We start from the raw sequence: 25,204 nt of genomic DNA, 5'->3' as shown, positions 1-25,204 counted from the left end.
GAGTAACTCAGCGCCATAATTACTTAGTTCAGTTTGCATTTCCATGTCCATTTAATGGAAGTCAACCCTCTTGCTACTTTTTCTCTCTCTTCCATATTCATTTTTTTTCTCTTCATTTTATCTCCACTGTTACATTTTTGTTCAATTTTCAGTGTCCTTCTGTTGGCTATCTCCCCTTGACGAGGAGTAAGCACGTTTGGTAGGCTGGTAACTCGCTGGGGCTGCTCCCTCTTTCTGAGACCTTGTCAGGGTGGTCTTGTTCCCGTTCCTTTTCCCTGGAGCGCACGCTCCTCACTTCCAGCGCACGGCTGGTTGGTCTGCCTTGGTGGGCCCCCATCCCAGGGACTCCCCAGGGTTCCGTTGACTCTGTAGAGTAGTCAGCGCAGCTCAGCCTCCCAGCTGCTCTCACACGGTGCTTCTGGGGCCTGCCTGTCCTCGCACATCTTAGGGGTCGTGCAAGGGTCCAAGGAGACGTCTGTGCAGTTACAGGTTTCCCTCTTAGAGCTACTTTTCCTCCAACACTTGTCTCCAGATACTCGCAATCTCTCTAGTCATGAATCTCTTCTCATCCACCGGGCAAGACTGTTGCTCTCGGCTTGGGCTCTTTTCCCCTGTGCTGCGGTTTAGAAAGTACCTTTGGGGAGGAAGAGAGATGTGAAAGTGGGGTGCCCCTGGGCACCTCTGTGCTGTGTGGAACGGAATCGCAGTCTGGATTGTCATCTCGTGTGTGCCAGTGGTGGCTGGCTTATGACTTAGTTGGTTGCAGAAAGGTAAACCCAACAGCAGCCTGAAGTCAATCATCTTTGTAGTTTCTGGTTACTGTGGGTCAGGGTGAGTGCTTTTCCTGTGAAATAATCAGTGTGTGTCCTGATTTGAGGAGGCAGGAGCCAGGACGACAGCCATTGTTAGGCCCTGTGCTGGGCATTTGGTGGTCTTGAGGACAAGCCTGCGGTGGTTGGCGTCATTCTCCCCAGATCAGTTACCTCCTGATGTGGTAGGTAACTGTGAAGCCACCGCTCCGTTCCGATGTCAGCTCTGAGGTGTGGTTTTTCACCAGCCAACTCCTGGGTCTCACAGTTCCCGACACTGTCTACCCGAAGGTAGTATCTGGTTCCTCATGACGCCTGAGGTTAAGGGCTCAGTCCGAGGAGATGGTCGTGTCTCACCCCCTCAAACCCCCGTTACTGAGATGCCAGTGGCAGGTCCGGGTTGTCCCCGGTGCTTTGACCGACCAGTTACAAATTGGGATTCCCACATCTCTCTCCTCCGTTAATGTGCTGGAGAAACTCACAGAACTCACAGAAACATTTTGTTTGCTAGATCACCAGTTTATAATAAAAGGAAACAACTCAGGAACAGCCAGAGGGAAAAGATGCCCAGGGCGAGGTGTGGGGGAAGGGCTGTGTGCTGTCTGCACACACCACTCTCTCCAGGTCGGTCTCCACACCCTCACCAGCCCAGGAGCTCTCCAAACCCTGTTCTTTTGGATTTTTATGGAGGCTTCATTACAGGGGCATGATTGATTAAATCATTGGCTGTTGGTGATTCACTAAACCTCCAGCCCCATTCCCTCTTCAGAGGTCAGGGGGTGAGATTGAAAAGTCCAACCCTCCAGTCATGTGATTGGTTTCCATGGTGACCAGTCCCCATCCTTAGGAGACCTGGGAGCTTTCCAAAGGTCACTTCATGAACATAAATGAAGACCTCCTTAATCCAGAAATGGACAAAGACCCAATGTAGATTTCTTATGGTAAATGACAACATCACAGTTATGTTACAGAGTACCCCCAAATTTAGTAGCTTAAAATGATGCATTTTTAATGTGCCTGTTTCTTTGGATTGGGAATGGGTGTAACGTGGCTGGGTCCTGTGGTCAGGGTCTGTCTAAGGCTTCAGGAAGGTGTTGGCCAGTGCAGCTGCCATCTCAAGGCTCTCCTTGCTTGGGGGGGGGCACCCAAGCACGCCCCGGTCATTAGGCCTCCATTCCTTGTAGGCTCTCTGCTGGGGGCCTCCCTGAGTTCTTGCTGCGGGGCTCTCCATAGTGCAGTGCACCGTGTGGGCGTGTGCTCTGAGTGAGGGGGTGGCAAGACGGAAGCCACAGTCTTCCTGAGCCTTCTTGGGAGGGATGTCCCCTCGCTGCTGTGGCCTCCCGATCTGAAGGAGTCCTTGGGTTTGGGGGGACACCAAGGGGAGAGGATTGCGTGAACATCTGAAGTGGGCCGCCAGGGGCTGCCTGCCACCGCACTTGCTTGGAAACGGAGTTGGAAACTGGTCCGTGGAGTTAATGAGCTGTTGCGGGCTGCCCTTAGCAGTGCCGGGGCTGGTTCGGGTTCTGTGCTCCGTCTGCGAAGCACCAGTTGTCTGCGCTTGGAAGTCCGCCTCGGGCTGCAGCCCCAGGTGCGCTCTGTACCCGGACTTGGGCACCTTCTGTGCTCCGGGCCACCCGCCCGTCTGGCCCATTCGTGCTTGCCTCGGGGTGGCGCACTGGCGCCCACCTTCCAGGAGGGAAGGTGGCATTGACGGGCCTTCGTGCGTGTCCTTACGTCTGTCCCGTCACAAGCCTCTGGGTAGCCTTTGACAGATTGGGGAAGCTGGCAGCCAGAGCTTCAGGAGCCGTGCAGTCAGGCATGGGAGCCGGCCTGTGCTTGTGCCCTCACGGCACACGGGTGATGCCTGTGGTCTCAGCTCAGACGGGGGCGGCAGGGAGGACTGCGCCTGCTGGGGCTTGAGAGGAAGGCTCTGGAGACCGTGTCTGCAGGCGCTGGCCAGTGAGTGAGCTCTAGAGGGCAGGGGGCGAAGGGCCTGGGAGGCAGTAGGGACAGGAGGCAGAGCGCCTTGTGAATAAGGCTGACGCCGTGGGCCCCACGCGTGCCCTCGCTGCTGCTTCTGTCGAGCGCACTGCTGTGGTCCTGCTCGGTCCTCTGTCTGCCCCCAGCCCTGCACGACACTCTCTGTTCTGTGGCTCAGAGCGGTCGTTCCGTGTCTTGGCAGCCCTCATGGACGCCGGCAGTGACTCCCTGCTCCTTCCGTCTCCTTTCTGTAAGACACAAGGAATTGTCCCAGGCACCCGCTAAGACTCTAAGGGACACTAAGTTTCTGACCTCAGTCATCAGGGCACCTTCTTCTTGGGCGCGAGCAGGAGCGGCCGTGGGTCTGAGGTGGTGCTTCTCTGTGCAGGTACCAGCGGGGCTGCCGCTCGTTGGCCGCTAACTTGCAGCTCTGCGCCCAGAGTCAGAGAGAGGCGAAGACGCAGGTGGAGACCCCCGACAGTGACGGAGATTATGACATCCCTGAGGAGGTGGAGAGCGTGATAGGTGGGTAGGGGGCCTGCCGCTCTCTGGTCCTGGGGGTGCTGGTGGGGCTCCTCTGAGGGGCCTTGCGCTGGCTGCATGCCTTCCTCCCCGCTTTGTGCTGGTGTCACGCGGCCTTCCGTGGCCCTCCCCACCCTCACCTTTATGGAGCTTGTGGCTGCTGGCCTGTGGTCCTGATGCCCGTGGCTGTTTCGGCCCTGGCCCTGTCACTGTGTTTACTGGCTGCTTCCCATGTGCGAGCCCTTGTATTTCTACCGCAGTACCTGCCCTCAGCCCTCCACTGTGCCTTACCTGGGTGCATCCGGCCTGTGGCCTCAGGCCTTCTCCTGGAGCGACAAAGTAGTGGCTTCCCTGACCCGACATACGTGCGGTGACCCTCCCGCTGCAGACCTGCAGAGCTCTGGGCCCTGCCCTCCTCTTACCCGAGGGAGTGTCTCCTGCTCACGGAGTGGGGCAGAGCTGCACTGCAGCAGCCTCGCACACCTGCCCGCCTTCCTCACCCCTCCTTTCCAGGTTCCCCCTGTCCCCCACTGAGGGGTCTCCTGCTGTCCGTGAGGGACAGCAGCACACCTCCCCTAGTGCTGGCTCTTCCTCATGTCCGCTCTCCTCCCTTTCACCATGAGCTGCTTCCCAGAGTTGTCTACACCTACTGCTCCCCCCACTTCCAAGGTCCTGCACTGCCCCGGGCAGAGTGAACATGACCTCTTCACAGGCTCCTGTCCTTCCTCCATGCTGGGCCTTCTCAGGCTGCCTGGGTGCCCTCGGTCAAGGTCTCCATTGAGTGGGACGTGTCAGGCCCTTACCGAGAGGCCTCTGACATCTCCCCACTTCTTTGGGCCTAAAGTCTGGCCTGTGCCTGAGACCCCAACCAGAGCCCCTTTCCTGCCCCTTGCAGACACTGATCTCTGGGGAGTCTTCCTCACTGGTGCTTTCTGCCCTGATGCGTGGGTCTGCTTTTTAGCAACAATGGCAAGAGTTGGCTTTAAATCATTATTTAAAAACAAGGAAAAGGAGATGTTTTCCCCTTGTAATTAAAATGATTCATGTGATTCCCTTCATGGTGCTCATGAGGGACACCTTCAGTCTGGGAGGTGAAGAACTTACCTTAGAACAGGGGTGAGTGCGTGGAGCTCATGGGCCTGGCCTTCCTCTGTCCTTGCAGAGCAGCTGCTGGTCGGGCTGAAGGACCAGGACACGATCGTGCGGTGGTCTGCGGCCAAAGGGTAGGTGCCCGCCGTCGCTCTGGGGGGAGCCGGGCCCGGGGGCAGCGGCGTATAAAGGAACCTTCCTGCCGTTCAGCCTTCATGTGCGACTGAGAGCTGTGAACCGCTTGGAGGGTTTTAGAAGGTGGAATAGTTTTTTCTAATATATGTTCATTGCTCTATGTTCTCATTTTAAAAATCATTATCAGGGAATGAGGCTCCTTCATCTTCTTCACCTTCTGGCTAGAGTGGACAGAATTATGAGCGCGCCCAGTTTGCCTTTCTGCACCTTTCAGATGTTCCTCTTCTTGCTCAGCGTAGCCCCTGTCCGCCGCCTGCACAGGCAGGCAGAGCCCCCATGTAGCGAGCAGATGCTAGCACAGCCTCATGCAGTCCCCGAGCCCCTGAGCGGGGAGGTGGTGTTGGTCTGCTCTTATGCCTGAGGGAGCGGCCTGCAGAGAGGTGCCTGCGTGGAGAAGGCGTTCACTTTGGTAGCCTCTGGGCCCAGTGTCCCATGTGGGTGGAGTGGGCTGGGCAGGGAGCCTCCTGCCCGGGCAGGGAGGTCGGGGGTATCTAGCAGGACATCCCGCCAGGTGGAGGGGGGTGGGGGGGGTCAGGGTATCAGGTCTGGGGCTGGGTGCCGTCGACCATGAGTGGCCGGCTGCTGCCCCGTGGGCGAGGCCTCCCCTTTGTCTCCCTCCCCTCAGGAGATGTGTGTCGGTCCGTGTATGTCACTGGGGTGAGGCTCCCTAACAGGCCTTGTGTAGAGTGCGTGTGAGCCTGGCTCTGCGTCTGCCACTCGTTCCCGTTCTCTGGAGGGAGGGAAGTTGTCGGGGCAGCTCCTCGTTGACTGTCCCCTCACCACGGGCTGCTGATGCTGATGGACGGCGCCTCTCTTTTTCAGAATCGGCAGGATGGCTGCAAGGCTTCCCAAAGAGCCGGCGGACGATGTGGTCGGGTCCGTGTTGGGTTGTTTCAGGTATGTGAGAAAATCAAAGGGGACGCGCTTCTGGTCAGAAGCAGCGGCAGTTCCCGCGTCCGTGTGTGCTTTCTTTCAGCTGAGCTACTTGTCAGAGCTTCCAGAGCCGTTTTGTTTTCCTTTTGAAGTTAAATTTGAAAACTCTAGTTATTTCTGTTCTATTTCTTTCTTTCTTTCTTTTTCTTTTTTTTTTAAGATTTTATTTATTTATTTGACAGACAGAGATGATAAGCAGGCAGAGAGAGAGAGGAGGAAGCAGGTTTCCCTGCCAAGCAGAGAGCCCGATGCGGGGCTCGATCCCAGGACCCTGAGATCATGACCTGAGCCGAACGCAGAGGCTTTAATACACGGAGCCGCCCAGGCGCCCCTGTTATATTTCTTTTATCAGCTTAAATCCCATTACATTTAAAAACTTTAAGAAGAAGAAGGTGGTTTTGAACATGTACATACATCCATATCATTCTTCGAAGAAACCTGGGGTCATTGGGGTGACATCTGAGAGAAGGTCTGTGGTGTGGCATGTTCCAGATCTGCTTCTGTCGTAGCTGCTTGCCTCATGTGACTGTGGACCTTATAAAGAGGCTTGTATAACCTGGTGTGAGTTCTGCTTTTTATTTTTATTTATTTTTTATTTTTTATTTTTTTTAAAGATTTTATTTATTTATTTGACAGACAGAGATCACAAGCAGGCAGAGAGGCAGGCAGAGAGAGAGAGAGAGAGAGAGAGAGAGAGAAGCAGCCTTCCTGCAGAGCTCGATCCCAGGACCCTGAGATCATGACCCGAGCCAAAGACAGCAGCCCAAACCACTGAGCCACCCAGGCGCCCCGAATTCTGCTTTTTAAAAAATTCTACATTTAATTTAATTTTATTGGATTTAAATTCAAACAGCGGCATGTGGTGGGCGCCTGGTTGGGCTCAGTTAAGTGTCTGGCTCTAGATTTGGGCTCAGGTCATGATCTCCGTTGGGGTAAGGTTGAGCCCTGCGTCAGGCTTCTTGCTGGGAGTGGGGCTTGCTTGGGATTGTCTCTCTTCCACTCCCTGCCGCCTCTTAAAAAAATTCAAAGATTAATAGTCACATGGGGTCATGGTTGTGTTTTATCTGGCTTAGCCTTTCTGGAGGCATCTGGGAGGCCCTTGGCTGGCCCATGATGTGGGTGTGGGCAGGGATGTCTATGCAGGCTGCGGGTTTTTGGGGTCTGAGCCTGGGTCTTGCGGGCAGGAGCAGGGCAGAGACCCGGGCAGCGTGGTGTGGTCTTGGGCGCACTGTGGTGTGCGAGGCATCTTTGGTACGGTTTGTCCCAGAGGCCTCTTAACTTTGCCTGGGGAAACCTCTCTCTGGGTTTTGGAAGCAGGTGTTTCTAAGAAGGGTGTTGCTGGTTGGTCCCCAGTTGTTTTCCTCCTGGGCTGCCAGGGCATGTGGGTAGGGAGAGGAGCTGTCTGCCCTGGCGGGTGCTCGGTCCTGTGCGTCAGTGGCCAAGACTGCGCCGGGAGCACCCACAGCATGCGTGTCTCCTCCGGCCTTTCCCTGGCACTTCATCTCCAGCCGCTCTCTGACCGCTGGAGGAGTTCAGGGAATAGGATGTCAAGTGTCCCCTTGTTCAGAGTGACAGGGCTGCTTGTGTGGCCAGTATGTCTTCAGGGGAAACTGCCTGGCGGGCAGCCTGTGCTCCTGCTGTGACTGTGGGGGAGGAGAGTGCTCCCCATCCGTGTGCGGGTTCTGCTGGCTTGGCTTAGGGTGTCCTCTTGGGCTTTTCGAGGGTGCAGCGGTGAGTGTGCGGACGGTGCGGGATCCCGCTGGTCCCGAGCGCAGCGGTGAGTCCCCGGGCAGCGACGAGTGGCGGTGCTTGTGTGGCTGTGGTGGAGCTCCCTGGTCTTGGGAGAGGGCAGCACTTTGAGCCAGGCCTTGGGAGGGTGGAAAGCACCAACGCCCCGCACCCCCGCCCGCACCCCCAGCCTGTCCTCCCTGGCCCCTTTGCCTAGGCATGGCAGGTCAGCCTCAAGTCTTTTCTTGTTTCCTTCCTCAGAGCGTTTCTGCACGGACCCTCTGGGGTCTCTCTCCCCAGCCCTCCCTCGGGCTCTTGCTTGCCGGGCTCTTTCCTTCCCTTCACACCTGCCCTCTCCGGCCCCCTGTTGGTGGCGTCCCTGGTCCCAGCTTTCCTGGTGGTGGCCATTCCAGTGCTCCTGCACCTCCCTCACCGCTCACGGCACCTCTGCCTGGAGGCCTAGGGCCCTTGACCTTGTGTGTCTCCATCAAACTCCTAGAACATATTTTCTACTGGCCAGACATATGGCCCTTTGTCCCGGCCTGCACCTGTGGTCTCCTTCATTCGTCCTTGATAGTTTAGTCCGCCTTCGTCTTCCTCTAGTCTTGGTATTTAGTGGAGGGTAGAAACTGCTTTACCGCTCGCTTCCCAGGCTTGGCAGCCCAAAGTGACAAGCGGGATATCGAGGGAAAGGACCTGAGTGCAGAGTCAGCCTTTCCCTGGATGGGCATGACGTACCCGGCTGCGGGACTGGGCACAGAGTGGAGTCCCCCTCAGCCCAGCCCCAAATGCTTGAGAGCCTGGAAAGCAGGAGCCTGTTTGGTGGAGGGGGTGTGCAGTGGGGGTGGGCGGCAGGACTGGCAGATGGCCTGGCACAGATGCCGGTACCATCTCGTCCCTCCTGCTGTGTTCTCCTGGAATAGGCTCTTCTGAAGGGGCCGTCATAGGGTGTTAATTCCGTCATCGGAGCATACCCCACTCCCAGGACGGCCCTTCACTCCCTGCTCCGTCTGCAGGCCCGGTTCTGTGAAACGAAGCCACACCTGTCCCCAGGGGGCCCTACGGTGAGCCCCACTGGACCAGTGTGAGTGGCGTGGCCATCATCCAGCAGCTGCCGCTCCCTACGTCCAGCCCCGGGGTGTGCGGCCGGCAGTCCCATGCCTGCGGCCCCGCCCCCCTTAGAAAACAGTGCTTTAGCCCTTGCTGGCCCCAGCAGTGTCACCTCAGGGCAGAACCCCAGACATAGTGTGTGCTAGACCAGCAGTTTGGTCCACCTCAGAAGCCGAGGGGCTGCGGGAGGGGAGCAAGGCCCTGGTGGCCTGTGCAGGGTGTAGTGTTGGCTGTCTGAACTTAACCGCACGGGGGTCTCCAGTTAGCAGATAGACGGCAGCCCCAGGTCCCAGGCGTAGGTGTGCTGTGGGTGCTGTGACTTCTCGGAATCTCTGTGACATTGAGAAACCTTTGGTGGAACCCCCGTGGCCCTGGGAGCAGCCCCCTGTCTCAGCAGGAGATGTGCCACATGGCTCCTTTCTGTTCGTCTCTTAGTTTTATCTTTGCGTTTGATTGGGTACTATTTTACTTAAAAATTCAAAACGAAAGGAAAGATGGTGAAGTGCTTCTCTCTGACCTGCCCCGGTACACAGTGTCCCTCCTCCCGGTACCCCAGGGGCACCATTTTTCCTGTGTCCTTCCAAGATAAACGAGAATGTCTTCACTGTTCATTCTACACTGACGGTCGCTTGCCCTCCACATGCTCCGCTTGGTCATTTTTGGGGTCATTCTCCTTTGGTGCTTACTACTGCCCTTGGGGATATGAGGCTAGGGTCCCTGAGGCCTTTGTGGCTTTTCTCTCTTGAGTCTACCCACTCATGGCTGTGCCGTTTGCTGGTCTTGATTCATCTGTAACCCTGTACCCTCTCAGGATTGCCCTGCACTTGGGTCTGGGCGGAGCCTGCCCTCAGCCCCTCTGCAGAGCACTAGCGTTCCCTGGCTCAGCCGAGGCAGTGATGCTCCTGCTGTTGGTCTGCGTGTTTGCGTCCACGTCTGCTTGTGCAGGTGGGGCCTTGGAGAGAGTGAATGGGCAGAAGTCGGGCTGCAGGCCAGGCACTGTGCCGGGGAGGCACTGTCCTGGGTCCCCCCCTGGAGTGGGCAGAGTAGGGGCCGGCAAGGCGAGGGTCTTCCTTGCCTCAAGCCGCAGGCCTGACGGAGGTCATGCCGCCCTTCCGTAGCCATTGACAAACAGCAGTCCATTTAGTTCGGAAACAGACATTGGTGTAACTGGTGGTTGTTTTACTGATAATTGAGTCATCATAACGCTGATCTTTTATAAGGTTCTTTAAAATGTTATCAAATCTTATGAAAAGCATACAGCATCTCTTTCCAGTTAAAATCCTAAAGCACACGAAGTGCAGTATTCAATTTTGATATGGTCAAATAGCCTTTGTGACAGACACTTAGAAAAATACCTGTAGCTTAAAAATTTATAATTGTCAGTAGAAATTGGCACTGGTTGGTGGTGAGGGCCCGGGCAGCACCTTTGTCTGTCTCAGGGAGTGCGTGTCCGCGGGCCCGTGCGCTTGGGCGGGACTCTGCGAGCGTCTGTTGGGTGAGCAGAGGGGCCTGCACTCTGTCCTTTCTGATTGTTCCTGTGTTGTTGCTAGCGAGGAGTGCAGTTTATCTGGTTTTTGTAAACATTTCTTTGTCATCACTTGATGATTTAGAATAGGAAAAGAGCCCTTTAACGTCTCTTGCTTTTGGTGAAGTGTATTTCCATGTTTATTTTGGCAGCCAAGTGGAGAAACTCTCAGGAGAGCCCTTGCCAATCTAAGAAGCGCTTCTCAGTAACTGTGGTGCCGGGGCGCACTTGGAAGTGAGAGCCCCAAACTACTTCCGGAGACATTTTATTAGTGTACAATTTTACTACGACTTAATTAATTACAGTTGTTTATTAAAAGCCAGTGTTTCAAATAGTGCAAAACCGTTCTCTGAATGGCATTTCATTCTCCCTGTTGAATCTCTCCTTCAAGTCAGGCGAGGAGGAAGAGCGGTCTCCCTGTCCCTTTCTGCTAACATAGGCTGGCCGGAATTGGATAGAATCGCTGTGCCACGAGGCCCCAGGTTTAGTGCCTTGAATGGGGTCAGTCGCCGGGTGTGTCGTCAGCCGGCACGCGCTGCTGTGACAGGAGCCCTGTGCAGAGCCTGGGTGTCTCGCTGACGCGCATCTGCAGCTGCTCCGTGTCGGCAGCATGTGGAGCCCACCTAGGACCGGTGCTTGTCATTGGGAGATCTGAAGAGAAGTGCCCGAATGCGGTGCTTCCCTTTAATGAAGCTGCAATATTTTGCTTCCGTAGCCAGCGGACTGTTGGGAGACTCACGAGGGGGTTTTAGGGAGGCCCCAGGGCCCAGGGCGGGGTGGGAGAAGTCGGCACGAACGTCGCAGGCTCAGGCTGTCCGTGTGTCTCAGTTTTCAGGAGACGGACAACGCCTGGCATGGTGGCTGTCTGGCGTTGGCGGAACTGGGCAGAAGAGGCCTGTTGCTCCCTTCTCGACTCGAGGACGGTAAGTACCGCGCACGTTTGCTCTGCATCATCAGGACCATTCGTGGCCAGCTGGGTGCTTCATGTCACCCTGAGTCCCCAGCGTGGGCTGCCGCGGGCTCGCCCCAGGCCTCTGGCCTCGCTGCCTGCACGTTGGTGTGCAGGAGAGCGCAAACCAGACCTGCGGCTCTCACCCTTTCTTCTTGTGCTGACCTTTCTGGGCTTCTGACTGCCTCTTCTCCCTGCAGTGAGATTTTAATACCACGGCACAGATAGACTGTGTATTTGGCACCTTGGTAAAGTCCGAGATTTTCTTGTCCCTCAGGACTGGTTTTCTCCCCTGTGGGGGTGCTGTTGCCTGTTAAGTTATGCGCTGCTGCGTTTATCACGTGGCGTGACATCACGGTCCCCTGGACTCACACGAGCAGCGGCTGGGGTCGGAGAGCTGGAGGAAGCCTGGGAGCGGCCTGAGCAGGAGGACGGGCACAGTGCCCCAGACCTAGAGGGACCACCGAGCTCCAAGCCTGCGGATCCCAGCTGTTGGCCCTTGACGGGCGTGGCAGTGGAGCCTGGGGCTGTGGCCGTGGGAAGCATTGTCTGGCTGGCGGGGATCGGCTCTGGGTGCGGCTGGCGGTGCCGCTGTGCACAGAAGGGAAGGCTATCTGTGAAGAAGGAGAAGGTGCCTTCCTGGGCCACGTCACCACAGATGCTCCGCAGCGTGGGATCGGACTTCTGTCCGGAACAGAGACGTTTGTGCAGACGGGTAGGGCCTGCGTCATACTCTTAGCGCCCAAGCTGTGGGCTGACAGGAGTCATGGCTTTGGACTTGGTGTTGTGAAGTGTGAGGAGGGCTCTTAGACCCTCAAGATTCTATTTAATCCTTCTGTTTATTTTTGTGGCAGCTTTGCTGAGGTAAAATTTTAAATACCATGAAGTTCCCCCATTTAGAGTGTGCGGTTGGGTGGTGTGAGGTATATTTACAGAACTCTGCAACCGTTACCATGATCTAATTTCAGAACACAAAGAAACCCTGTGCTCTCGGGCAGTGACTCCCCATTTCTCCCGAACACAGCCAGCCCCAGACCACCACTACGTCTGCTTCTGTCTCTCTAAATTTGCCTTTGCTGGTCATTTCTTATAGTGGACTCTGGTAGTGGGCTTGATCCAACCTCTTCTGCTTAGTGAGGTCTTTAAGGTCCGTCCGTGTTGTAGCACGCAACAGTAGTCCTTTGTTCCTTTTATGGCCACTTAATATCTATCGCATGGATACACGCCCCCCCCCTTTTTTTAAGATTTTATCTGTTTGTTTAAGAGAGAGAGAAGTAGTGAGTGAGAGCATGAGCAGGGAAAAGAGGGGGAAGCAGGCGCCCCATGAGCAGGGCGCCTGATGTGGGACCTGATGCGGGGTCTGATGCAAGGACCCTGGGATCGTGACTGGAGCCGAAGGCAGACGCTTCACCGACTGAGCCCCCCAGGCGTCCCCACGACACCATTTATTTGTGTATTAGTTGATAGACATTTGGATTTTTCACCTTTTGGCTATTATGAACAACACTGCTTTGAACCTTTGTGTGAAAGTTTTTGTGTGGACATGTGATTCTGTTTCTCTTGGGTTTCTGTCTGGGAGTGGGACTGCTGGGTCATGTGGTTCTCGGTCTTTAACTTCCTGAGGAGCTGTCGAATTGTCTCCCAGGATGGTCGCACCGTTTCCATTCCCATCAGCGGCGTCTGCGAGCGCGCCGGTCTCTCCACATCTGCCCCGCCGCTTGCTTTTCTCCTGGTGGGTGTGAAGTGGCATCTCATTGTGTCTCTAATTTGCATTCCCATAACTGATTTATGACGTTGAGCATCTTTTCATGTGTTGGCCATTTGGATATCTTTGTTGGAGAAACATCTGTTTAAATCTGCTCATTTAAAAAGTCGGGTTGTCTTTTTGTTGTTGCTGTGAGCCCTTTTGATAGTCTGGATTTAAGTCTGTCACTAGATAGAGGATCTGCAGTATTTCTCCCCATTCTGTGGTGGTGTTTGACTTTCTGGTTGGTGTCACTTGCACCAAAGTCCTGCATTTTGATCAAGTCAAGTTCACCAGTCTTCCGTGTGTGAGTGTATCACAGACAAGGTGAAATCCTTGCCTGGGTGGTTCCAACGCCAGTTTAACTTGAAGGACAGAGAGCCTTTTCTCTGCCTTTTGTGCCTGAGACTGGCTGGCATGGATGTGCCCATCATACCTTATGATGTTGAGGTGCCACTGGTCACTAGCTGCTGGAGTGGGAGGGTGTGTGTGTTGGTGTCATGAATGAGACGTGTCAAGCTGTTGCCGAAAATCTAGAAGATGTAACATGTGGTCTTCCTCTGACTGGCTGGCTGCCTTCAGACTGGCGGCATCTTCCATGTGTGCTAACTGTCTTGTAGGCCCTTGCTGTGCCTGGTGGGGCCTCAGGGAGCCGAGCTGTCTCCGAGCTGTCTCCTGCCTGGGAAGGATGGTGCCTGGGGAACAGTGATCTTTTTTGGTGTAGGCTCCGGAGGTGACCAGGGCTAATGTTCCTTTTTCTTCTCTCCTTGCTCCTCAGTTGCCCTGTCTTCAGGTTCACTGGTTTCTTCTTCCACTTGCCTAAGTCTGCTGTTGTACAGCTTGCCTGAAGTTTTCTTTTCTGTTACTGGGTTTTACAGTTTAAGAGTTTTTTTTTTTTTAAAGATTTTATTTATTTATTTGACAGAGATCACAAGTAGGCAGAGAAGCAGGCAGAGAGAGGGAAGCAGGCTCCCTGCCGAGCAGAGAGCCTGATGCAGGACTTGATCCCAGGACCCTGAGATCATGACCTGAGCCGAAGGTAGCGGCTTAACCCACTGAGACACCCAGGCGTCCTCCAGTTTAAGAGTTTATGTTGGTTTCTTTTTATAGTTTCTTTTTATTGACATTCCTTGTTTGGACTTTTTTTGTTGTTGTTTCCTTTAGCTCTTGAGCATATCTGAGAGAGTTGATTTTAAGTCTTTGATTTTAGTACAAAGTCTGGGCTTCCTCTGGGACAATTTCTCTGCTTTTCTTTTTTCCTTTGAAATGTAAGTATACTCTTCTGTTTATATGCTTTGTGGTTTTTTGTTGTTCTTGTTGGAAACTGGACATTTTGAATACTATGATGTGGTAACTCTGGAAATCAGGTGTCTCCCCCATCCCTGGGGCTTTGCTGCTGTTGTTTATTGAAGGTGAGCGTTGTCCACGTAGTGACTTCTTCCAGTCTGTTTGTGATGACAGTATTCCTCGTTGTGTCTGGTCACTGAAGTCTTGGTTCCATTAAGTCTGCAGACAGCCAGTATGACCTAATAGATTTCCTTAAGGCTGAAATTTTGTAGTTTCTTTCTTCACTAAGCACTCTCCTAGGTTCTGTAAGTTTTTGACGAGATTTCAGAGTTCTGAACAAGTCGAGTCTGTCATTTTTGCTGGCTTAATGTTGTTTTGGTAGAAGGACCAATCTGTGGAGTTCCCTACTTTGCTATATTCTCTGACATCATCCAAAAACTAGCATTTGACCAGCTCCCCAGCATTAGTCTAGGGCATCTGAGCTTCTTATTGGGGAAATGCCCATGAGAGAAAACAGGAAGGCTGGCAGAGCTATTATCTGACCCAAGTGCTGTGGGGTGGGTATGGGGCTGCGGTCGTCAGACCAGAATCAGCCACAGAGGTAGTCCCGTGGTCCCAGAAGGGACTGCAGTAGTGGCACTGCTGCACTCTCTCCCTGGCGGAGGCACAGTGGAGCCCAGAATCAACCTGCTTCGGTAGGTGGGGCCTGGCTGTGACTGCAGTTCGGGGATGCAGAGCACCGACATCGCCTGACCTTGTCCCTCCCCACAAGCCTGGGTACCTCACTTCTCAAGGCAGCAGCTGGGCCCAGGGAGGGGTTGCATTCTCCAGTGCTTCTGATATGGTCCTGGCACTCGTCTGTTCTGAGGACCACATGCCTCACCGATTTTTAAATTTTGTGCATTTTCAACTGTTGGACACTCTGGTCTATAAGAAAAGTGAATCCGGGGTGCCCAGGTGTCTCAGTCAGAAGAACATGCAACTCTTGATCTTGGGGTTGTGAGTTCGAGCCTCACATTGGGTATAGAGATTGCTTAAAAATAAATTAAAAAAAAAAAAAAAAGAAGAAGTGGATACCATGAGAACTCTTTGACTTATTGTGTGAAGTAGTTGTCCTGCCCTTCTGAATTAAAGTGCTTTTCTCCTTGATTAATGTGTGTGTGCTTCATTTCACACCCCCACATGCCCTCTTTCCCTATGGAGTGTGGCATTGTGAAGGGTAGAGCTCGTGGTGGGGGCAGACTTCTGTGGGCTGCTGGGAAGGCTCTTCAGAAGGCTTGTTGTCAGCACTTTGTTTTCCTCTTCAGTACAAATTCAGGAACCCCTTTAGCTTTACTGAGATACAGTTTATCTGACATGCAGTTCACCTGTTGAAGATACAGGATTTAATGGTTTTGGTATATTATTTTTAAAAAACATTATAGGATGTATGTAACAACATCCGCCTTGCTGACTATATTTAAATGTATCATTCAGTGGTATAGACCAGATTTACACTTTCTACAACCATTGTCATTATTTCTGAAAACTTCATCATCCTGAACAGAAATGGTGTCCCTATCAAGCTCCCCTCTCCCCTCCCCTGCAGCCCCTGGGAATCAGTCCTCTGACTGCCTCTCTGAGTTTGCCTGTTGTAGGTGCCCACACAGGTGGAGTTGTACAAGATTTGTCCTTTTGTGTCTGGCTTGTTTCCTGGAGCAAGAGGTCTTCAGGGTTAATTCATGCTCTAGCATGTGTCAGAACTTTATTTCTCTCTCTCTCTCTCTTTTTAAAAATTTTATTTATTTATATGACAGAGAGAGAGACACAGCAAGAGAGGGAACACAAGCATCAGGAGAGGGAGAGGGAGAAGCAGGCTTCCTGCTGAGCAGGGAGCCTGATGCGGGGCTTGATCCCAGGACCCTGGGATCATGACCTGAGCCAAAGGCAGACGCTTAACCATCTGAGCCACCCAGGTGCCCCGGAACTTTATTTCTTTGTATGGGGAGTAATAGTCCATCGTAGTCCACGTTTTATCTGTCTGTTCATCTGTCAGTGGTGCTTGTGTTGCTTTTGTCTTTTGACTTGTCAATAATATTGTTGTGAATATTGGTGTACACACACCTCCTGAGTTTTTGTTTTTCCTTCTTTGGGGTGTGTAGATAGGAATGGAATTGCTGGGTCATAGGGAAATTATATTTTTATCTTTTTGAGGGTTTATTGCTTTTTATATATTAAGATTAAAAACTTAGAACTCTTAAGTTGGGTCACAAGAGAATACAGAAAGGTACTATAGTTAAAAAAATCAGCAAGACTGTTTTGTTTTGTTTTGTTACAAAGATCTAGAACTCCATTGTACATTTTAAATTACTATTATTATTTAGAGAGAGGAGGAGAGAGAATCTCAAGCAGACTCCCCACTAAGTGGGGAGCCTGACCCAGGGCTGATCTCATGACCCTGAGATGATGGCCTGAGCCGAAACCAAGAGTCTGATGGTTAAGCAACTGAGCCACCCAGGCGCCCTCCATTGTGCTTTTATAGAGAGATCTGGAGGGCCTGCGGGGGTCTCCGTGACTGTGATATGTGGCCTGTGGGGCAATTACATGAGGAGGGCTCAGTCGTGATGCTGCGGGCAGACAGAGCTCCACAGTGCAAATCTGCAGGTCGGAGTGGCCTCTGCCTTCCCCGAGAGCCCTGGGGCATGCACCCCCTCCCATGAGGCACTGTTGCAGGAGGGTTGGACGGTCCTTGACTGTCATGGTTCCTCTTCTTATCACTTAAGATGACGCCTGGCACTTTTGGGTGAGCTGTAAAACACAGTGGTCTCAGAATCTCTGGGCCCTTGACACGGAAGGTGCTCGTTTGTGTGAAGCCCAGGGCGAGCTTGTCTGCGGGGCGCCTGGCTTCCTCTCACGCATGGTTTTGCTTCCCGAGGGCGCTGACTTGCCGGAAAGCAGGTGTACCCTACTTTTGTTCCTTGTAGGAAAATGAAAGAGCCCTGGGATGCTAGTGAGGGGCCACACGTTCCTCAGGTTTGTGTCGTAACAGCAGATGTGGTTTTCTGAAGGCACGTTTCAGCGTCACGCGGCCGTGCGCAACGGCCCTTTGTAGGTGCCTCAGGTGACCTGTCAGAGGACAGGGCCCTCTTGAAAACTGGGAGGAAGGGGTCCCGTGCAGGCCCATGGGGTGGGGCGTGCCGGTGCTGACGGCCTTTTCTCAGGGGGGCAGTTATGGGGACTGAGGCCTGGGGAGGCCAGGCGGGTGTGTGTGCCTGGACGTGGTGGCTGCTGTTGGGGACCGCACACGCAGGCGTGCTCACGCTCACATGCATGGGCAGGGGCTCATTTTCTGTTTAACGGCTGCCTCAGCTTGTTCCCCTTCTCAGTGCCTTTGTTTGTTACGGCAGACTAAAGCATCACACAGGGTTCACGTATTCTTAAAATCACCTATGAGTTTATTGGAAATTAGCAATATATACATCATTGTAGAAAGTGGAATGTGAGGCTGAACGAGTTGGGAAATTTCCTGTAGCATCACGAGGAAGGAGAACATGCAGGAGCTGCACCAGCAGCCTGTTTTTCCCACTGGAAATAAATTATGTGTATAAATAGCCTCTCGTTGTTTGTGTTATTCACGTACAACAAATCACAGAGTTTTTACATAGGGCACTTTAATGACAGTGCTGGAAATGTTTTCTCCTGGCGTGTTTTTTTTTTCTTTTTTTTCAGTAATTGTTACTTATTTGAAAACACACAGTAGATTTGATAGCAAAACAGTTAAAGCAGTTTGTTTTAGTGCTAAGGTAGGTGTAAGAAAAGTATTTTTAAAAGCTTTCCTATAAGATGGCATACACCTAAAAGCTGTCTTTTAGTCTGTGTATTCAGTTGACATTTTACAGAAACAAAAGGCAGTGTTTAACTCCTCAGTCTTAAGAGTATGAGTCATTTAAATATTTTTACAACCAAAAGTAGAAACACTTTTGAATATTTATGCTTAATATTTACAGAAAATGAACTGAAGTTCATGGTTTTCTTTCTTTCTTTCTCAGAAGAAAAAAGGAACTGCGTTGTCAGAATTGACCAGATAGAGCAAAGGAACCAGATTGGCTGCCGTTGTGACCTCCTTTGGAAGTCACGCCTGCTCCCCGTGAGCCGGGCACTAAGACACCCGTGTTCTCTTCCGAAGAGTGAACACTCTGGCTGTGTCGCTCTGCTTCGTCTTCTTAGTTCCTTGCTGGGACTTCCCAGCCTCCCTCGGGCTTGTCCGCTTTTGCCCTCTGGGTCTGAGGTCACACGGAGCCTCCTGGCTCTCCGTGGTGCTGGGAGTGGGCGCGTCTTGTTGGCAGGTGGACTCTGGGGCCGTGGGCTCCCCGGCGCCCCCCCGGACGTTCCCCGGGCTGTAGGCCGCCAGTTGGCAGAGGGCCACGGCTGCCGTCTGCTTCTGCTCGTCGCTGCTGTCCACCGCTCTCGTGTCCTGGGCCTTCGCAGCAGGGGCTGGGGCTGTTGATGGCACCTCAGGCGCGTCCGGGCCAGTTTGGTCTGTCGGGGTGTGGTCTGGCCCATCTTCGGAACTTCCCGTCTCTGTGTGGTGAGCAGCTGTGGTGGCAGGTTCTGCCTCTCGCAGTGGGCTGTGGAGGGAAGGTCTCCGGGTCAGGACGTTGCAGGGGTCTTTCACCGAGAGGTTCAGGGGCATGTCCTGCAGCTCCGCATAGTCCTTGTACACCGGGCTGTGCGTGGCCGCCCTAGCCTCGGGTTTCTTGGAGAGGTTCAGCGGAGCTGTCCGGGAGCTGTCCTCTGGGCTGGAAGGTGTGGCCTCCGGGCCACGAGAGGCACTTCCCGCCTCAGCTGGGGCATCTCCGTTCATGGCGTCAAGGCTGGAAGAGGCAAAGAGAGGCCTTAATAGGAACCTTGCTTAGAAGAGCATTTTAGGGACGCCTGGGTGGCTTAGTTGGTTAAGCAGCTGCCTTCAGCTCAGGTCATGATCCCAGCGTCCTGGGATCGAGTCCCACATTGGGCTCCTTGCTTGGCAGGGAGCCTGCTTCTCCCTCTGCCTCTTCTGTCACTCTGTCTGCCTGTGCTCACTCTCGCTCCTCTCTCTCTTACAAATAAATAAATAAAATCTTTAAAAAAAAAAAAAAAAAAGAAGAGCATTTTAGCATGTATGAGGTTGGCTGATTGAGCACAACCAGAGACATGCGTCGGAGATTTTGAAAATGGAATTTTCTTACCTTTTTGCAGAGTCGTCTCTGTTTTCCGGAGCTTGGGAATGTGGGCGCTCTGTGCTTTTCTTGACAGGCTTGAAGGCTGTGAGGCTGTGTTCAGGCTGATGGAGCCTTCCCAGGGCGCTGGAGGTTGGCTTGTCTGAGAGGCTGCACAGCTCTGCGCACGGCTGACTTGTCTGTGTGAAGTTGGTGGGACTTGGCCTTCCCGGGGAGCCTGTGGCTGCGCTGCCTGCTCGAGGGCTCATTTTGGTTCCCTCTGTGTCCCTTTGCCCGTCTTTGGAGGAATCCTTAGCCTCAGGAGTTGGGCTCTCCTTCTCAAACTCGGTGTGTTTTTTGTGGGTGCTGGAAGGACTTGACTTGGATGGACTCAAGGCTGGGTAGAGCAGGGCGGCTTCTTCCAGTAGGTGGGAGCTCTGATCTCTGGAAATACCCACGACGGGTGGAAGTCTGAGACCGCAGGAGGAGAACGCAGACTCCGGTCTGTAAAACCCGTAAGGAATTGGCAGGCCGGACGGGTACTGCTGAAAGAACCTGTAATGGTCATATGCCGAGGGGGCGTTCAAGTGCTTCGGGACTGGCCCCGGGGGAGGCAGCAGGTGCCTCTGGTCTTGGGCCCCGTAGACGGAGAGCAGGGGGGCCTCGCATTCGGGTGAGTTCCCGGCGAGTAGGTAGGGTGAGTAGATGGTGGCCAGTCCGTGCTCTGTGTAAAAGTGTGGTGAGTACTCCGGGATCGTGGGCTGCATGTAAGGGGAAATGGCACCAAACCCCTTTGTAGCAGGGATTTTGTGTGCGAACTCCGGTGGGAGGAAAGGCGAGCCGGCTTTCCACGGGTAGCCGGGAGCATGGAATGCAGACTTGGTGTGGAAGGAGGTGGCTTTGGCCGTGGGGTTGGGCAGTGCCAGCAGCTCAGGAGCCCCCGTGCGTTCTGGCCCTTTCAGTCTGTGCTCTCCCACCGGTACAAACGCTGAGGGCCGCGCAATGCCTTCCAGAACGGGCTGGGTGCCCCTGCCGGCCTCTGGAGCTGGGCTCAGGGGAGCTGCTTCCTTGTGGAGAGCGGGCTTCTGTCCTGGGCACCGTTGGGGCCCACGTGCATGCAGGTCCAGGTTTTCCTTCACGTCGTCCTTGGCAAGGCTTTGCTGGAGCTTGGCGTCGAAGTGTGGGAGCCCGCTCGCGACAGGCTGGGCAGAGGCGGGCTTTGCGGCTGCGTCTGGCTGGTTCGCTTGCTTGGGGTCCAGGGAGTTGGCTTTGGGGCACTTAGGGGCGCGGTCCTGCTCTGACAGCAGAGTGATGGAGTTCTTGCAGAGACCGTACTTCATGTGGTTGAAAAGGTGCGACTTCTCGTTGCACGTGAAAGGGCACTGGAAACACTTGTACTTGAAGGGCTTTCCCGGAGGCCTGGGGATGTAGTGCGGCTTTTTTGGTTTCCGCTCCTTGAGAAGACTCATGTTCTTTCTTGCAGTGTGGGCGCTGTTGCTCTCGCCGGTCCGATCACGGCTGGCTCCTGTCTAGTTTCGATCTGCGGGGGCCGCTTCTCCTTCACTGGCTCTCCCCGGGCTTCTCTTTGTAGACCGCGGCCCGTGCGGGGCGTCGGACCAGGACGTCTTGCTCGCTGGGGCCGTGCGCTGCAACAGAGGAGCACAGCCTTAGCGACAGGACATGGGCCTTGCGGGTGGGGGAGGAGTTGGCCCGGCTTCATAATGCTGGCCTGGGGGGACGGACGGGTCCCACCCTCGTGCTGGCGGTGAGGATGAGACGCGCACCAGGTGCACCTGCTTCTATCCTGGCCACCAGCCCCTGTGATGTTCCCATTTTCTCAAGTCTGACCTGAAAGGTTCTCTCGGGGCCGTGAAGAGTGTGGTGTGTCCGCGTCAGCCCCGAGAATGCCTGTACTCTTGAGTAGACCCCTTGGGAATCTTTATCCTGTGACCTGAGGCCTCTGATGCCAGGAAGGTTGTAGCCGGAGGCCAAGGGACTGTTGGGACCCCCTCCCCCAGCCCCCACCCCGACCCAGGTCCATGGAGTCTGCAGTGCTGGTCTGACTGCGCTGACCGTGACTACAGGGTCCGGCCTGTGCGGGACACCCACATGGCTTACTTAGAGCCACGGAGTCTGGGTGTGACCCAGAGTCAGCGCTCCTTGACTGTCCTGTCCTGTTTAATCACGTTGTGTGCTGTGCGTGGGGACTTAGAAAAGATGTAAATATGCAGTCCTACCCTGCTGCTCCCAAAATCAAACGAAAAGTCAGCTTTATTGGAGAGGAGCATTTATGCTGTCTCAAATACAGAGGTAAGTGCTGTGTTTATGTTGACTCTGACGATCTTGTGATGCTATCAGGGTGAGTTTCTGAGCCCTGTAAGGGACCCAGCGTTCTTCTTCGCTGCTTCCACTGCCCGCCCCGCGAGCCCTGTGGAGTAAGTTCTCGCGCTCCCCCCCGCACCCGCTGGGTCAGCAAACGCAAATGCGCGTGGACAGCTGAGAGCGCGTTGGGCCCAGGGCGCCTGCCTGCCTTTCCGGCCTTCCCTCCGAGTGGGGGTGCTCGTCTGAGAGATGGTTGGGTCGTGGCAGGACGCCGTCCGAGCCTTCACCCCGTGGAAGCAGGCCCTGGGCCATCTCTGGCAAAGTCCTGGCCTGCAGTGTCTCTGGCCTTCTCTGCCTAACCCCAGGGCCCACTCCCTGATCTCTGCCCCCTCCCAGGCTGAACCAGAGAGCTCAGCCTGCTTCCCTGAGAGGCTGCCCTGACACCCCTGGGGCGCTCTCCCTGCCTCATAACCGAAACCGAGAACAAAGACGTGCGGTCTGGGAGGATCTCAGCATGGGCCGGCCGTGGAGTGACTGACTGGGAGGGAGCGTGTGGGTGGGGAAGCTGCAGGGCTGCAGGGCGACGGGAGGAGTCGGCCTGCTTTCACTCAAGAGCTGCAGCTTCTCCACATTTTCAAGCAGCTTAAAAATAAAATTAAAAGGAAGTGATTTAACAAAACTCTTCTCAGATGTTTTGCTTGAAGGAATAGGCAGATGAGGTCAGTCCTGAGTCTTGTGGGATTTCGTGGGTAAAGCATCACTTTCTAGACATTGGGTGGTTAGACAAGGCTGGAAAACAGCCTTTCAAAATGGAGAAATACATATGGGAAACTGAAGAGACTGGTTTTCACCAAATAAAACGTAGTTTCTCTGAAACGCCTTTCCTTGCCACCGCACGCACTGCCATGAGCTCATCGGTGGTGTGCAGGGGTGGGGACAGGTGGAGTTTGGGTTTTCACTTGGATACTTTAATTTCTGAGAAAGCTGTCTGATTTATTCTCAGCAAACTGATTTCTCTACTTCTTTATTCCTATTCCTTAAAAACACAAAGAAGCACCCCCCACTGCTTTGTCATCCATTGTTCCCCACATGCGGATTTTTTACGAGGTCGTTTTTTGCCAGGGTCTGAGGCCCTTGTGGTGAGGCACATACATCGAGTGAGAAACGAGAGTTTTTGGCTGCCCTGTGGCCGCGACTGGCAAGGGGGTTTCCCAGAGCCCTTGGAAGGGGCTGTTCATCGGCTCACCCTGCCCCTGTGCCTCTCTCTCATGCGCGGCTGCACGGCAGTGTCAGAGCCCAGCATGTTCGACTTGGAAGCATAGCTTTGTGTCTTTCTAAACTTCCCCTCTTATTAAAGGGAAAAAAAACGTGAAATAACCCTTTATGAGTTCAGCCCATGCCCTGGGGGTTCGGTATGCTCTGGGCTATAAAAGCACGATTTCCTCCGCCCGTCAGGAAGCGATTCCCGCCAACCTGGGCCAGCTAGATAAGTCAGCGGGCGTGTACCGGCATGTCTGCCTGTGCTCCCTGGTTCTGAAGGCGTGAGAACCTCTGCAAGGCAGGTTCCCATGATTGTATAGGATATGTTATGGCAAAGATCCGAAAAGTGATTTCATCACTCGCTGGAAGCATTGTGATCAAAATGATGACAGTTGCAAAACTTTATCAAGTGTGAGTCCAGAGTCCGGCGATACCGAGAGTGGACACAGACACGCCACCACCAGCCTCTCAAACCCCGGAGCTCAGAGGAATGAAAAATTCCCTCAGGATTTAAGAGATGATTCAGATGTGTTAAAAAATGATGTGTTCGTTGGTTGCGCATAAATAAACCTATGTTAAATTTGGCTAGACATTTATAGGAGGCAAGTTGCATTTAAGTTATCTTAGTGTGACCTGGAAGAATAACTTGGGTAATTGGTTTTATGTTAATTTTAATGTATACTTTTTTCAATCAAATGATGTCGTATGTAAAGTTCTGGTCTGAATTTTTGTTCTTTGTTCAGTTAGCATCCAGGGACAGTAAATAGTTTCCCTGGGATCATGCCTGCGCCCTGGGAGGTGAGAGTGCTCCAGGGCTGACCTGTGGGGAGGCGAGCCTGCTGCGGACTCACAGGGGCAGCAGTCGTAGTAGCTTTGGGTAAACTGACCTCTCAGGGTTGCACAAGTCACTGATTAAAACAAGGGAGCCCAGCTGCTTCCGATGCCGGTGGAGACAGGCGCATCCACCACGTCGTAGAGATGCAGTAACGTCAGAGAAATTAGTGGGATAAAATGGAGGCTACTGTAAGCTTTCGGAGGGAACAGCCTGGATAGCATGGGGTCAGCCTGCGAGCTCTCCTGTGGGGGGTTAGCAGGGCGCAGGAGCCCGACCTGGCCCCTGGGGCCTCGGCGGTCTTGCCCTGCGTAGGGACGTGGTTTCTGACCGTCTCTACCCTCAGCAGGGCCGGTTTCTATCTGCGGGGCTTGGTGCTTGCTGGCAGCTGCTGGTGTTAAATTTGCCGAAAAAAAGGGTATTGTTGCCAAAACAATGCAATGGAGAACTTTAACTGTTGGTAGTTAAGTTTGGATTTGCATTGAGAGGTGAGGTTTTCCTAAAGGTGCTGCCAGTTTGTCACAGCCTCTTCCTGGAGAGGCGCGTCTGTCTGAGTTAATCTGGACGCAGAGAGCTGCTGGCCGTGCGGGGCCCCTGGGAGGCGGCTGCGTGGGGACCCGCAGTGTCTGCTTGGTCCGCAGGCAGGTTTGTGGTTCTCTCTCCATAAGCAGCAAGTGCGGGGAGCTGCTCCTCACGCCCCTTCCCTCCCTCCTGTCAGGGTCCGAGTGGCTGTCACTGAGGCTGTCACTGAAATTTGGTGGGGGGGGGGGGGTCTGTCCTCTGCCTGCCTCTGCGACTTCCCTGTCAGACTCCAGTCAGACGAGGCGGCCATGGGCACAGTGTCCACCGTGGGGGTGGGTGGTGACTTAAAGGCGCATAACAGGGCCCTGGGTGAGCTTCCAGAGGTTTCCTGTTTTATTTAAAGATGCCCCTTTTGTGACATCAAGCATTTTAAACGCCTGCTTGTGTTGAACTGATGTACTTTTTTGCCTCAGAAAGTGCCGTGAGCCGGCCCTGGCTGCCTTGGTTCTTCCCCCGCGGGGCGCCAGCGGGACTGCCCACACAGCGCCTCAGCGGCCTGTGGTTTCGGTTGGCCACAGGCTTTTGTTTGCTCGTTTCTGAAGTTCTAAATTGCCAGTGCGCTGGCTTCCCGTAGGTTCCTCAGTGCAGAGAGTTAGTGTCGTTGCCGGGTATAAGGTAATGCTGAGTGTTGAAAAAGTTTCTAAGGAGTTTGAAATCCAGAAAACAGACAAGAGAAAAAGATTTTTTTTGAACTTTGATAGGACACCGTAGAGGTAATTACAGCTTAGCTTTATAGGACACCGCTGTGACGGGCTGGCTGAGTACGCTGGTCTCGCGTGCTGCCCTGTGAACTGGACTAGTGCCGGAATGGTCCCTGCGGTGCCGTGCGGCGCTGGCAGGGAGCCCCGGCTGGTAGAGCGTTGTGAAGGGCATGCTATAATTACAATATTGTGATGTGGCGTTATTGCATAACCCAAGGACACGCCATTGTCGCCTGCCCACTGGGGTGTCGCAAGAACGAGATTTGTGAGTTTTACTCCAATTGAGCTTTTCCAGTGACTAACCGCCACGCCCGCCCAGACTCCTAGTTCTTTAAAATGAAGGATAAACTTGGGGCACCTGGGTGGCTCGGTGGGTTAAGCCTCTGCCTTTGGTCATGATCTCTCAGGGTCCTGGGATCGAGCCCCGCATCGGGCTCTCTGCTCAGCAGGGACCCTGCT

The 25,204-nt window shown here is 53.8% G+C and overlaps 2 protein-coding genes across 5 annotated transcripts in view; one reads left to right on the top strand and one right to left on the bottom strand.

The window, feature by feature from the left end:
• TBCD (tubulin folding cofactor D) overlaps positions 1-25,204 on the top strand; it is a 163,667-nt gene that overhangs the window by 32,320 nt on the left and 106,143 nt on the right. For all 4 annotated transcript variants that reach the window (XM_059379943.1, XM_059379944.1, XM_059379942.1 and 1 more), the window contains exons 10-13: positions 3,178-3,314; positions 4,474-4,534; positions 5,418-5,492; positions 10,720-10,814. In XM_059379943.1, the coding sequence (XP_059235926.1) occupies positions 3,178-3,314; positions 4,474-4,534; positions 5,418-5,492; positions 10,720-10,814 (368 nt within the window). The remainder of the gene's footprint in view (positions 1-3,177; positions 3,315-4,473; positions 4,535-5,417; positions 5,493-10,719; positions 10,815-25,204) is intronic.
• On the bottom strand, positions 17,855-20,558 carry ZNF750 (zinc finger protein 750). Its single transcript, XM_059379950.1, has 2 exons — positions 19,079-20,558; positions 17,855-18,724 (listed from the first exon to the last, which is right to left on the bottom strand). The coding sequence occupies exons 1-2, from the start codon at positions 20,515-20,517 to the stop codon at positions 18,010-18,012; spliced, it is 2,154 nt and encodes a 717-aa protein (XP_059235933.1). The 5' UTR covers positions 20,518-20,558; the 3' UTR covers positions 17,855-18,009.

Source organism: Mustela nigripes, chromosome 16 (genome assembly GCF_022355385.1).
Source record: "Mustela nigripes isolate SB6536 chromosome 16, MUSNIG.SB6536, whole genome shotgun sequence".
In the NCBI taxonomy this organism is placed as follows: Eukaryota; Metazoa; Chordata; class Mammalia; order Carnivora; family Mustelidae; genus Mustela; species Mustela nigripes.
The sequence above is the reverse complement of the archived record's forward strand: the minus strand, read 5'-3'. Positions and strand labels throughout refer to the sequence as shown.

Bases quoted from the DNA above. Each gene is read 5' to 3' on its own strand.
- ZNF750 (XM_059379950.1), bottom strand. From the start codon at position 20,517: ATGAGTCTTCTCAAGGAGCGGAAACCAAAAAAGCCGCACTACATCCCC. The intron at 18,725-19,078 runs GTAAGAAAATTC...TGCCTCTTCCAG, and splicing joins AGAGACGACTCTGCAAAAAG to CCTTGACGCCATGAACGGAG.